The 12,765-nt window shown below is 45.1% G+C and overlaps 1 protein-coding gene across 1 annotated transcript in view; it reads left to right on the top strand.

Moving 5' to 3' along the window:
- Nucleotides 1-12,765, top strand: part of MARCHF3 (membrane associated ring-CH-type finger 3) — a 130,130-nt gene that overhangs the window by 92,087 nt on the left and 25,278 nt on the right. The window contains exons 2-3 of the mRNA XM_010980949.3: nucleotides 4,278-4,521; nucleotides 7,490-7,694. Of these exons, the coding sequence (XP_010979251.1) occupies nucleotides 4,334-4,521; nucleotides 7,490-7,694 (393 nt within the window). The 5' untranslated portion in view covers nucleotides 4,278-4,333. The remainder of the gene's footprint in view (nucleotides 1-4,277; nucleotides 4,522-7,489; nucleotides 7,695-12,765) is intronic.

The following is a 12,765-nucleotide window of genomic DNA, read 5'->3' as shown; positions in this document are numbered from 1 at the left end:
TGACTCTAACAACAGAGCATTTCCCGTAACTCCATTATCCTTATGGAGGTTGGGGAGGGGGTACTGCCGAGGCCAGAGGGCTGCAGAAGTGAGCAGGGCACGTTTCCCTGCCCTGCCCCACGTCCTCTGGCCACATCCTCATGCTGCCAGCCAGATTCCCATGGAAATCACTTATCATTGAAGCCCATTCAGAAATGCAGCCACGATCTGCTGCAGCCTGGCTGGGTCCTTGCTTTTGTGAAACTGTACTGTGTCCTTTAACGGGGTCAAAGTTTCACAGACAGGCCTTTTTATCTTAACAATTGTCTAATCAGGCTTTCATTTTTGTAACCACTCCCTACTTTTTCATTCGCCTCCCTCTCCTCCACCTAGTCCCAGTCCTCCCACTGAGTGCAGCTGAATTTGGCCAGCACCAAATCATGTTTTATTCCCAGCCTGAGGAATTATATAAGGTGTCAAGCCTGTCCAGCAAAGAACCCCTCCCATCAGTGTAATCGGAGGTTTCAAGTTTCTACAGACACTGCTCCTTCCCAGCGTCGCGTGTTTTTGTCCTGAGAAATCCCAGAGAACAGAATTCTTGGGTGGACGTCCTAGGAGCGGCACTGATAAGAAAGTGGTCAAATGGTGCTTGACATTTTGCAGAAAGATCAGTGGAAGAGCAGCGCTAGGCTAACAAACCCACAGCTCAGCTCTTTCTAGCATTCACGGCAACAGCCTGCTGTTTTCCCAGGTGGCTCTGGAAGAGACAGGGGAATGCAGTGGGCCATTTGTCACTGCCCCAGGTGCAACATATGCATGCCAATTGGTGCCCGAAGCTTGCGAGGCCCACTCCTGGCCCACCCACCTCTGGGCTTCCTTTGGCTGAGTCTGGGGAGACTGCTCCCGTCTCTCTTTCTCCACCTGATTAGATTCACTCTTCTGGGGCTGGAACCAACTTGGTCCCTCCCACCGAGATCAAGATGCCCAACTTCCGTGTCATCTCTCCCATCCCATTTTCAATTCAAGACTTTGAGGAGTGCGGGGACTCATCGCGGGCATGCCGGACTTAGTATCTCAGGGTTATTCTGCTGTGTGGTGGTCAGTGGATATGCTGGGCTGTTGTTCAATGAGTGCTGGACTCGACTCTCGTTTCAGCCAGGTCCTAAGTTGGTTTCAGGGTTCTGCAGGGATGACACAGAGGAAAAGCTGGCGCCTACTTGCAGAAGAAGCCAAGGTAGAGGAGCCTTTTGTTTCTTTATGCCCAACTCAGCAGTCGGCACCCTTTGTGAGTAGAATAAACTCATCAGATGGCGGATAATATCCCGTTCGCCATTGAGAAGACAAGTGAAACGAAGCATATCATCCAGAAGCGAAATTACAGATACAAAATAAGTGTAAGGGAAACTCTACTTCCAGAATTGTTTTAAGGACATTTTCTCACAGATTTAGGTCATACATCTAGAACTGCCCTTTTGTTGAGGACTTCATCTAGGTTGTAAGTGAATGAACTTGGGGACCCTGTGTGCCTGATTGACAGTCCCTCGCTGAGGGTAGCCTCACTGCTGACAAGCCTGGCCTTTTCTCCCTCTGCATCCCTCTCCGCCTCCTTCCAGCTCTGACGAGCGGAGGAAGCCCTTGGCCCTCAAGTTGGAGTTATGCAAAACCCGAAAATAGACTTTTGGAGTGTGCCCAGACATAATGATTCCACGCAGCAAGAAGGTCACTGTGTCTGCTTTTCCTGCCAACACACCCCTGGCTCTTAATCTATGGCTGCCTTGTGAAGCATGAGAGCTGTGCCAGGAAGTTACACTTTGTGGCTGCGAGGCATTATGAGAATTTAAATTCGTGTCAATGGGGTTTTACAAGGGTAGGCCAGGGGAGGAGTGTTAGACATAGCTTTCCAAGCCGGCCTTTGGACATCCTCTTTGTGCTGTGGCCTGAGAGCTAGCATAATTTGGTTTAAAAAAAAAAAAAAAGCTATCTGACCCCAACTACAAATCAACTCCACCTTGCCAACCCTGCCAACCCTGCCAACCCTGCCAACCCTACCAAAAATGGACAAGATATCCACCCCAAAAGTTTACTGTTTGGTTATTCAAGCAGTGGGATTTTGAATAAGTTTTATTGTTTTCTTTGTGCTTTTCTGTACTTTCTATAACATATACTTCTTACTTTTGCAGTACGAAGAAAAAAGCAACAAATCCTATTTAACTAGCTAATTTTTGTATTGATTCTTGAATGCCCGGTACCTGGGGGTTGAGAAGCCCAGCAGAGTCATGACAACAGCATAGAATGGGCAGCCCAACCCCTGCTCCCACATCAGGCTCCAGATCAGGGCTGGTGTCCACCCCTTTCCCCATTGCTGGGTTCCAAAGGGCCCCTGGGAGAGGCCAGACCGCAGACACTGGGAGGACTAGAGGCAGCCAAGGAGGAAAGGAAAGGGAGCACACTGGAGCGAGGCCAGCCAGACACCTCATCCGGAAGGAGGGGATTCCGTTCCCATCCAACTGGCTCTGATGGTCAGGCCTGCTTGATATGTGCTTGTCGGCTGGGACGGTGTCAGCTCGAGGTCACCTGGAAACATTGCATTCTCCTCCTGAGAATGTCCAGTTGATGCACATTGTTCTGGAAGTTGGGAAGATCCTATTTTCCAGAGCTGAAGGAATCGAGTAAAATGTGATAAATAGGGACAAATATTTGGGGGGAAAAAAACCCTTTGAGGAATTCCAAAAATCCTCTTAGGGTTGGGGCAGATTTATTTAGACTCCGGGCCTTGACCACCCGGACTGGTTATTGACAGGAACTCAGTCTGTCCACCAGTCCTGCTGCTGTCTACTGGTCCAGGCCATGCCAGCCTCAGGAGCTTGACGTGAGCAGGCTGGGCAGAGGCAGCCTGTGTGGACCATGAAACTGTGTCCTCTCATATAAAGAATTCCTCCTGCGAGTTTCTATCAAATCCTCTATTTCTTGTATGTCCTCACATGCAGATCTATTTTGGATGTAGGGTTCCTCACTCCAGGGTGTCTGAATGCTTTGAACTTGAGGTCAAGTTCAAGCCTCTACCCCACAGATCCAGAGCAGAATTTCTTGCAGACTACGATAGACTATGTATTAGGAGGTAAGGCCCTTATTAAGAATTCTTAATAAGGCGACAGAGATCTCATTCATCAGTTGCTTGTATCTACCAATGCGTTCCCCTATGATGACGCGGTGTCCTTGGATTATAGGTAGCACACAAAAAACCAAAAACTTAATATTAATGCATTGATTGTAATGTTCATTAAAAATATATGTAACAAGCTTATCAAACTTGTCATCTCCTGAATAACTTAATTGAAGACAAGGCTAAAATAAATTTTCTTTTTACCTATATAAATATTTTTTTTCTGTTTCTTTTCTACTACAGCTCATTACAAGAAATTGAAAATAGTTCCCTGTGCTATACAATAGATCCTTGTTGTTTATCTATTTAAATACAGTAATGTGTATCTGTTAATCCTAAACTCCTAATCTATCCCTCCCACTACATTTCCTCCTCCTGGTAACAACAGTTTGTTTTCTATGTCTGTGAGTAAACTAGGTTAAGTTTTTTAAGGAAGTTAATTTTCAAGACACATTAAGTAGATAATTTTATTACGGCACACAGATATGGCAAAAGTCATGAAGGTGGTACATTAACTGAGTGATTCATCTTCGGCAAATGTTGCCCCAAAAGGTGTTATTTGGCCAAATTCAGGGTTCTTTCTTTCTTTCTTTCTTCCTTTCTTCCTTTCTTGTTTCCTTTCTCTTTCTTTCTTTCTTTTTTCCTTCCTTCCTTTTTTTCTTCCTTTCCTTCCTTCTTTTTTCCTTTCTTTCTCTCTCTCTTTTAAATCTTAGTGTCTCAGAAAGAAGCTGCATGGAGAATAAATTTCTTACAAGAACAAAAATAGTTGCAAATGGTTGTAATAATGATTCTAGTAAACTTTGAGAGAGTGTCAACAGACTTACTGCTTCTCTGGCCCAGAGTGAGAGAACTGCTTACCTCCTCTTCAGATCAGGCTTCAGAGCTATCATTCCCTCCCCTCTCCAATCCTAAATGTTTATGTGTACCAACACACTCGCTGCCTTGTTCATAACCACGTCCACTGTTTCTCGTGGGCTCCGTGTGGACACGTGTATTAAACAGTAACAAGATAATATGCCACATCTGGGCTACCTCTGTTATTTATATTAAATAATGACATGATGATGGTGGCCAGTAATTCTCCATTTTCTATTAACCACCCTGCCCAAGTCAACTGTTTTCTGATCTCTCTTAGATGGAAATCCTGTATGAATGTGGAAGACATTAGCAGAGTAATTGCTGTCTGTTACCATGACAACCAGCCGCTGCAGTCACCTGCCCGAAGTGCTGCCCGACTGCACCAGCTCAGCCGCACCCGTGGTGAAGACCGTGGAGGACTGTGGCAGCCTAGTGAATGGGCAGCCTCAGTATGTCATGCAAGTTTCAGCCAAGGACGGGCAGCTGCTGTCAACAGTAGTGCGGACACTCGCCACCCAGAGGTAGTACCACAATTAAAATCAATAAATCTGTAATCGAGCCAGAGGATTCTGTTAGACGGGAAATGCTAAAGGGAATGTAATTAGTGCTCAGGTCTTTGTGTCAGGTGAGAGGAGGTACTGGGTAAAAAAACCACGCAAGTTCTGTCATCGCTGTTTCTATAGCAATGGAGTAAATGCTAAAACTCACATTGTCACGTTTTCCACTTAAAGTCACACTTGCAGATAGCCGGACAGGGAAGGACCCCACAAGACACAGGGTCGCTGGCGTTACATTTGTTATTTTGGCACTGCTACGGTAATTACATTCTTGTTGTCTCCAGGTGCTAGCCAGAGAAACCCTTTGTTAGAACAGAAAGAAGGATTACTCTGATTTCAGGCTACTGAGCCAAAGTGACTGATGACATGGGCAAAACTTTAGAAGTGACATTCTGGTGTGCATGCTAATCAGCACCTAGAGATGACGGCCTGTCCAGGGCTATTTCCTGGGGCTGTCTCCTCTCTGGCACATCCCCACCTGGGGGCCTCTTCTGATGCCCCCCGCATCACTCCCCATACATCCCACTCATGATCCTTCGTACACACTCTGCCCTGAGAAGTTCTACTGTTAGAACTCCCACGGCTTGTCTCCCCTGGGTGATGAGCCAGAGCCAGGCTGAAGGCTCTGAGCAGCCCAGAGACGGCTCATCCGAGCCAACAGCACTTTGTCCCTGGAGGTCTCCCCGCTGCTGTTGCTGCCCAGTGGCAGGTTGGGAGCTACAGGCTGCACAGCCCACAGTGCTCCGTGGCTTCTGCAGCTTCCTTTCAGAATGGATAAGTGGGACTTTGACGTACAAATGGAAAATGTATTTCAGTGCTATTCTTGCCAGCTGGTTTCAGCACTGACACTTCCAGCCCCAAAACTGTGGGTCAGCCACTTGGGCCTTGACTGCTTACCTTGGTCTGATCAATTCAGCCAACCCCTCAGGTGCAGACACAGGCCCACCAATCCATACGTGCCTCCGCAGCCGGGCTCCTGGTGACAGCACCGCATGCTCTGTCGCCCCCCACCTGGATGTGGTGGCCACCAGACAGAGACTCACACACCCATGCATGTTGTAAACACTGTCCATGTACTTTCTACTTTCAGTCTGTGCAGCTATGGCAAAGGGAAGAAACCGAAAAAAAAAGTCAATATATATTTTTTCACCTCTGGAAAAGCTTCTAACAATTGGTTAGGACTCAAAGTACAATGAGGCAGTGAGCATCATTGCTCATCTGTGAACTGAGACAGGTAACTGCTTCTGCCCCCGTCACCCCTGAGCCATCAAATACCTCATGTGTTCAGGAAGGACTGATTGCAGAGCTGAAATGACTGAGACCTGTGAGCCAATGTGTGTGTGTGTGTGTGTGTGGCATTTTTACATGTTTGCCTACCATGTAGTAATGTAAACCAGAGGTTTGGTTTTTTCCCTTTTTTAAAAAGTAATTGTACATGCATTTGGCTCAATGTGAATGATTGTTACCAGGAATAATGAGAGGAAAAAGTCAGCTCTTTAAACTCTCTTTTCCCACCCCTGAGCATGATGGGGTCTTTTGGCAAGTGGGAAGGAGATCTTTTCTTCTTTTAATCCCATTTTAGCCTTCACACATTCCCAGGATCATCCCCAGAAAGGCCTTTGGGAAACAGTAGTGTTTCCATAGCTGTTTTCATTTGGACCAAAGATGGACTCAGAGAGAGTGGTGGGCGTGAACCTGGGTTACTGTCATCTTTGGGGGACGGGAAGAGACAGGGGAGGGTGGGTACAGAGGCTGGTCCTTGGGTTTTCGCATAGAATGATGACATTTTAAAATCTATTACCCAGTAAAGGACCTCTAGCAATATACGATGACATTGATCCAAGAGGGATAGTCCTCTCATAGGACATAGAGTCCACTGAGACGAGAGGTCATCCTAGTTTGAGCCTTCCATTGGCCACTGACTTCTGTGATGAGGGCCATGTTATTTGATTTTCCCCAACCTGAGTTTTTCTACAAGTAAAAAATAGTTAGCATTAACTAGGCATTTACTATGTGCTGGTTCCTCTTCTAAGCTTCTAATCTGGACTATCTTTTCTCATCTTCACGGTCGCCATATGAGAAAGGCACTGTTCTCTGTACCCATTATAGAGATGAGGAAACTAAAGTCCAGATAGATGACATTACTCACCCACAGTTAGCCAGCTTGTGAGCAGGAGAGCTGGGGTTTGAGCCCAAGCAGCTGGACTCCAGAGCCTGCCTCGTGATCCACTATACTGTGTGCTCTCACGGAACTGCAGGGGCGATATTTCCACGTTAACGGCCAAGCTCTAGACTGGCCACCTTGATAGGACATACCTTTACTCCCTCAGCATGGTGTACTCAGCATTCCGAAGAACATCCCGGGAAAGCTCCAAGGACTGACCCGCCCCAGCTCTGTGCTCTGCTCACACTGCAGTTCTGTGCAGCGGCTTCAGGGTTGGCTGCCAGTCCGTTTCCATCCTCATTCTCCCATCCAACTGAAAGGATAGAAGAGAGGAAACTCTGGTTATTTACAAATGTCCCAGCCTGGTTCAAAAGACCTAATTTGTCTAGAAACCACAACTGGTGCCATTTCAAAATAATTTCATAAAGGCGAGAGATGATTTTCATTTTTTGATGGGGAGTTTGCCTGAACTACGTCGATGTCCAAGGGAAAATTAACACGTTGCTCCTTTTTACTTGCTTATGGCCCTGGGCCCGCCTGCTGTGATATTGGTGATCCCGTATTTCTTTGTATTGGCAAAAGTATGTGCCCAGGGACTCTGGCCCCCACTTCCGAATGCCAGCATAGATCTCGGGTTTTAAAAAGAGACACCTGTCTGTTCTGAGCAGCTGCCATGGGGAAGGGCTCAAAAGACACAGAGCCAGAGGACCATGGCGTGGCAGTGGTTTCCAGCACAGTGACCAGCTGGTGCCCCTCCTTTTCTTGCAGCCCCTTCAATGACCGGCCGATGTGCAGGATCTGCCACGAGGGCAGCAGCCAAGAGGACTTGCTCTCTCCATGTGAATGTACAGGGACCTTGGGGACAATTCATCGGAGCTGCCTGGAGCACTGGCTGTCATCCTCAAACACCAGCTACTGTGAACTCTGCCACTTCAAGTTTGCAGTCGAGCGCAAACCCAGGCCGTTAGTGGAGGTCAGTAATTGGGGCACGTCTTGAAAACTTAGCTCTAATGAGCAAATGATGTTTGCTTTTATGTCCAGATCACAAACCCTGTGCAGCTTCACTGAAGCACAGTAATAGCTCTGTGTGTGTGTGTGTGTGTGTGTGTGTGTGTGTGTGTGTGTGTGTGTGTGTGACACATACAGAGCAAGCACTCAGGAGCCAACAGTAGAAAGGTGACCTCCACAAGGTGGAGATGAGAGAATAGAAGAAATCAGTGTTGGTGGGCAAAGGGGAGGGATAAATTAGGAGTCAGGGATTAGCAGATACAAACTACTATATGTTAAACAGATAAACAACAAGGTCCTAATGTATAGCACAGAGAACTACATTCAGTATCTTATCATAACCTATAATGAAAACAAAATATGCATCTAAAACGGAATCACTATGCTGTACACCAAAAACTCACACAGCGTTGCAAATCAACTGTACTTCATTATAAATCAACTATACTTCATTTAAAAAGAAAAGAAAGAAATCAGTGTGAGGACAAAGGGCAAGTTTCGGGACTTGATCTCCATTTTTCCATTCCTGTGACGTGGAGCCAACAGATCAAACACTTTTCTCTTTGAACACCATCTGCCCATCTTGAAGCAACAGATAAATGGGCATTTGGGTTGCATATTCTGAGAGGTCTTTGTGACAAAATATGGCTGCCTGGTATAATGGATATAGACCTGGAATTCCTGGGTTTGAATAGTTCTATGACCCTGGGTAAGCTCCTTCACCTCTTGCAATTACTATGAGAATTAAATGAGTTAATATTTATAACACACATAATACCAGCTACATATACAAGCATTTGAATAAAAAAAGTCTTTCCTAGGAAATTATATGCAAGCTTTTTTCAGCTAATAACCTAGTATTGGAATCTCTTTTCTTAAACCCAGGCATTAAAATGGCAGGACATTCCCTTTCCTCTTTTAGGGGCCACATGATTCTGGTCTTGTATTAGCCAGGGGAATTGGAAAAAAATGTTAGGTTATTTTTGCTTTCTCTCCTGCCCCTCAACTTCTGGTCAATCAAAAACTTGGATATTGGCAACAAAAAATATTCTAGTATATCATGAATCAGTGCTGGCTGAAAGAAACCTGAACAGTGTGCCTATAATCCAGGGGGGCTGATAACCTCCTTATTTCAGCAACTGACCCAGTGGAACTTCAGCATTAAACTAGAGCTGGAAATCAAGAAGCCATTCTTGGAGACTATTTACAACGGTGTGTTAGCGCCTCTGCACTAAGGCTCTAGAGAACTCTTGGTTTTGACCTTGAAAATGTAATCAGGACCTGTAACTGGGGCCTGTTTTAGCTACGATTTGCTTGCCAAATGGCACAACATTTATTTGACTTGCCCCAATGAACTCTATGCTTTTTTTTTTTTAAGACTCTGGATCAAGTGACCAGCTAATGTAGGCATCTTGCTGGTTGGCATCCACTTTCAGAAATTCATCTTTGTAGCGTGCCATGAGGGATTTGGCCCTATGCCAGATTCATTGGGATTCACATTTCAGAACTTCTGTGCAGGGGGGAAATATAATTAAATAATAAACAAAGGAGGTGAAGATTTCCAAGCCCAATGGCAAAAGTTAAAAAGCAGCCTATTGCTCCTTTCCAGAAACGTTTGGAACCTCCCCAAGTTGATTTTGCAGCTTCTTTCAGGGAAGCTGGCTTCCCAGGGTAAGAAAACCCTGCTTTGAATGGACTGCATCCAGGGGTCTATATTACTAATATCTCCCCAAGTAAAGAAGGCTTTTATTTTTGCTTGGTTAAAAACCCCAGCGTGTGTGTGCAGAATAGATAACAAAGGCGGGTAGGTGTGTGCGTGCGTGTCAGATAACATGCATGTGTCAAATCTCCCAGCGAACCCTTTGAGTCTCATGGAGGGTCACGTACTCTGACAGAGAGGTTTCTCAAGAGCTGCTGATGTCGGACTGTAGACAGTGTCCAGCATCCTAGGCAACTGTCATTAAATGAGAAAACAAGGCAAATGACCTTGAGAATGTGTGAGGTGCTCTGCAAGATTTAGGGCCAAGCCTACAAAAACTTCACCCAAACGGTCACTGGTGGTGAAATTTTCATTGCACAAATGGAATGTGACATTTTTCAGAGTTAATGATGATTGAACAAGTTGAAAGCGAAAGGCAGACCTTCTCAAGCTGGGGAGGCTGGCCGTTTGATCATCCCATGGCGAAATGAACTTGCTGTTTGACCACAAGCAATAAAAAGAAGTTGTCTTTGGTTTCTCAGCTGGAGGACAAATGAGAACCAGGTGCAGGCAGATTTTTAAACAAATGACATTACTAATTGACTTCTCTCCTCTTTGCAAAGATTTATTCAGGGTGAGCATTGCTTCTCAATATGTTCACCCCAAGATAAAGATGAATCTTTTTAGTACATCAGCAAAACCTGCTTCTTTGGGTTGAACATTAGGAGGATTGTTTATTTCTCATTTTCACTCTTTTAATTGCTTTAATCATTACTTTATTTACCAGTTGGATCTGCCTTCTCATTAAATCAAGAAAATTCCCTCACGTTTAATTTCAAAATCGATGTGATAATAACAACTCCCATTGCTAGAGGAAGCAGTTGAAAAAGTCATTTATAAATTTTAATTGTCAGCCTCCAGACATTACATTGGTCGGAATTGCTTTAACACATCAGACTCCCATCTTTAGGAAACTCTCAGCCTTCATTCTGCATAAGCCTTCATCTTCCTCATACTATGTTCTGAAGACACTTCTTCATGGCTTTCCTACACTCTCTACAGCCAACAGTTGGATATTCATTTTTAACAGAACCCTGAGCTGTTGCCTGTACACAGGCTGCTTCATGAAGTCTTTCCTCTCCCATCCCAGCAAAAGGGAGATCAAATCAATAGGCTGTGTTTATTAGCTTCTCCAAACCGGGCATCACCTCTCCACTTACCACTGACCCCTGGGTGGCGTGGCTCAGTTTCTCTGAGCTGCAGTACAGAGGAGGGTGAGCTAGGCGCTCTCCGTGATCTCTGTGGTCTCTATAAGGCTCAAGTTCTTGTGCAAAAAACCACATTCTACACTTAAAATGAGTACATTGTATGGCAAGTAAATTACACTGCAGTCAGTTGCTTCTGTGTATCTACTTACCTACCTGCCTACGAAGCCAGACTAAATCTTTTAGTCTTTTAAGTTCATTGCCAATTTTATACCCTAAATATTTTCTGGGTGTTACTTGTATAACAAGAGCTAGTTTCAACCCAAGAGAGCTACACTGGTTTATTCAATTGTGGGTGAACTTCCTCTATTGTCCAGCTCAAATTAAGTCATAAGATCTGCGTCTGCTTTGGCAAAGCTTGAAGGAAAGCATTTGGAACTATACACAGTAAAAAAGGAAGAGCAGATAGAACCCACATACATTTCATATCTACACAGCTAGCACTTCTCTCATGAAGGCTACGTATTTTTTGTTGATGATGGAAGATGTACCTAGTGGCAATTTGTCAGATGAATGAGCCCCAAGAACATTGACCTGGTAGAATGCAGTAAATAGACATCACTAACCATAAAAGGATTCACTGAATGACCAGCCTGCGTGGTTTTATAGTCTCCTTCCTGCTCATTTTCAGTTTTCCCCATTTCTCTCTGTAGTTGAACTCTAATATTATGCTTTTATTAGGGTGAAATACAGCAAACCAATAAAAACATCACAATTTCCTGAAATTGTGTGCCTTGACTTCTGCCTATTGCCATGATTGCAGATCTGACTGCGCACTTTGCCAAGGAAGCCCAGCTTACTCTGTGCAAATAGCATGCTTGCAACATCAGCTCCCAGTGATGGGAGTATCTGCCAGTGGGCCTTCCGAAGACATGTATCAGGAACACTCCTACCCCTGCCCAGGAAACTCATGAAGTAACAGATCAGCTAAACAATGCTGTGATTAACACCAAACAGCCGGGAAATGGTGGAAATCTGCAGGAAACGCTTCCTCGGCTCTGATCTTCCTCCAATCAGAGAGACAAGGTGATTTTTCACAGAGGGAGTGATTAGGCTTCCGTATTCCTGCTTCCTTTCCACAGACCCAGCTGATTGATAAGAATTGTATGAACGATTTACAAGCTGTTCCCTGTGAGTCAAAGGCTGAACTAAACTGAAACTGAGAATGTTTTCATACATATCAGTTCCTCAGAATAATGGGATGGAAAGCTCAGGAGATGAGGATAAAGGATTTTTTTTCAGACTTTTTTTTTTTTAAGTCACTGTTGGAAAATGGTTTTTAAGTGTGCTCTGGATTCAGTGTCATCCACTGAATCCAGATGAGCAGTGGTGAGCTGCTGCCGACAAACGACTTAGTACCTTGGCGCTTGCTACTGAATAGATTTCAGACTTCTCTGAAACCCTCGTACTATGTTTGTGTCAGACTTAGGTGGGGACGTTGCTCCAATCATTGTAGTGGGATTTGCTTTGTTGTGATTTTTAATGTATTCGTTTAAGCAAAAACCTGAGCTTTTGGTTTCAGAATATTCATTTTCCTTGGCAAATCCTTCTAGCATTGGGATAACTAGGGGATGACATCATAGGGGATATAAACTGATTCGAGGAGCTTCCCGGGCACAAGGACCACCCACTCCCCCCAAGGAAGGCAGGCAAGCTCCCCTCTTCTTTCCAACTTGTGAGCGTTGCCAACAAGCAAGGTGGAGGGACCAGAATCTCAGCCTGTGATAGGCAGTCACGGAGCCTCTGTTCATTCAATAAATGGATGAGTGGAGAACTGCCCCACCATTGCCAACCATATATCGCATTTGGGGCCTGTGGTTGTAAATCAAAGAAACTGACCCGTTGCCCTTACAGTTCAAGACAGACACAAACAAGGGCTTACATAATACAAACTAGCACCACTGCTTTGAGCCACACAAATGCCATGATTCTGGCAAATCCTAGCTCCCATCCAGTCACCAGTCCTCAATCAGGTTTTAAGTCATGGCAGCCCAGTATGTCCTGTAACCAGTGAGGAGAGGCTCCCACCCCTCAGTCCCCCGGGCTGATCAGGCCCCCTCTTGCCAGGTCTG

This window comes from Camelus dromedarius, chromosome 3 (assembly GCF_036321535.1).
Source record: "Camelus dromedarius isolate mCamDro1 chromosome 3, mCamDro1.pat, whole genome shotgun sequence".
In the NCBI taxonomy this organism is placed as follows: Eukaryota; Metazoa; Chordata; class Mammalia; order Artiodactyla; family Camelidae; genus Camelus; species Camelus dromedarius.
The sequence above is the reverse complement of the archived record's forward strand: the minus strand, read 5'-3'. Positions and strand labels throughout refer to the sequence as shown.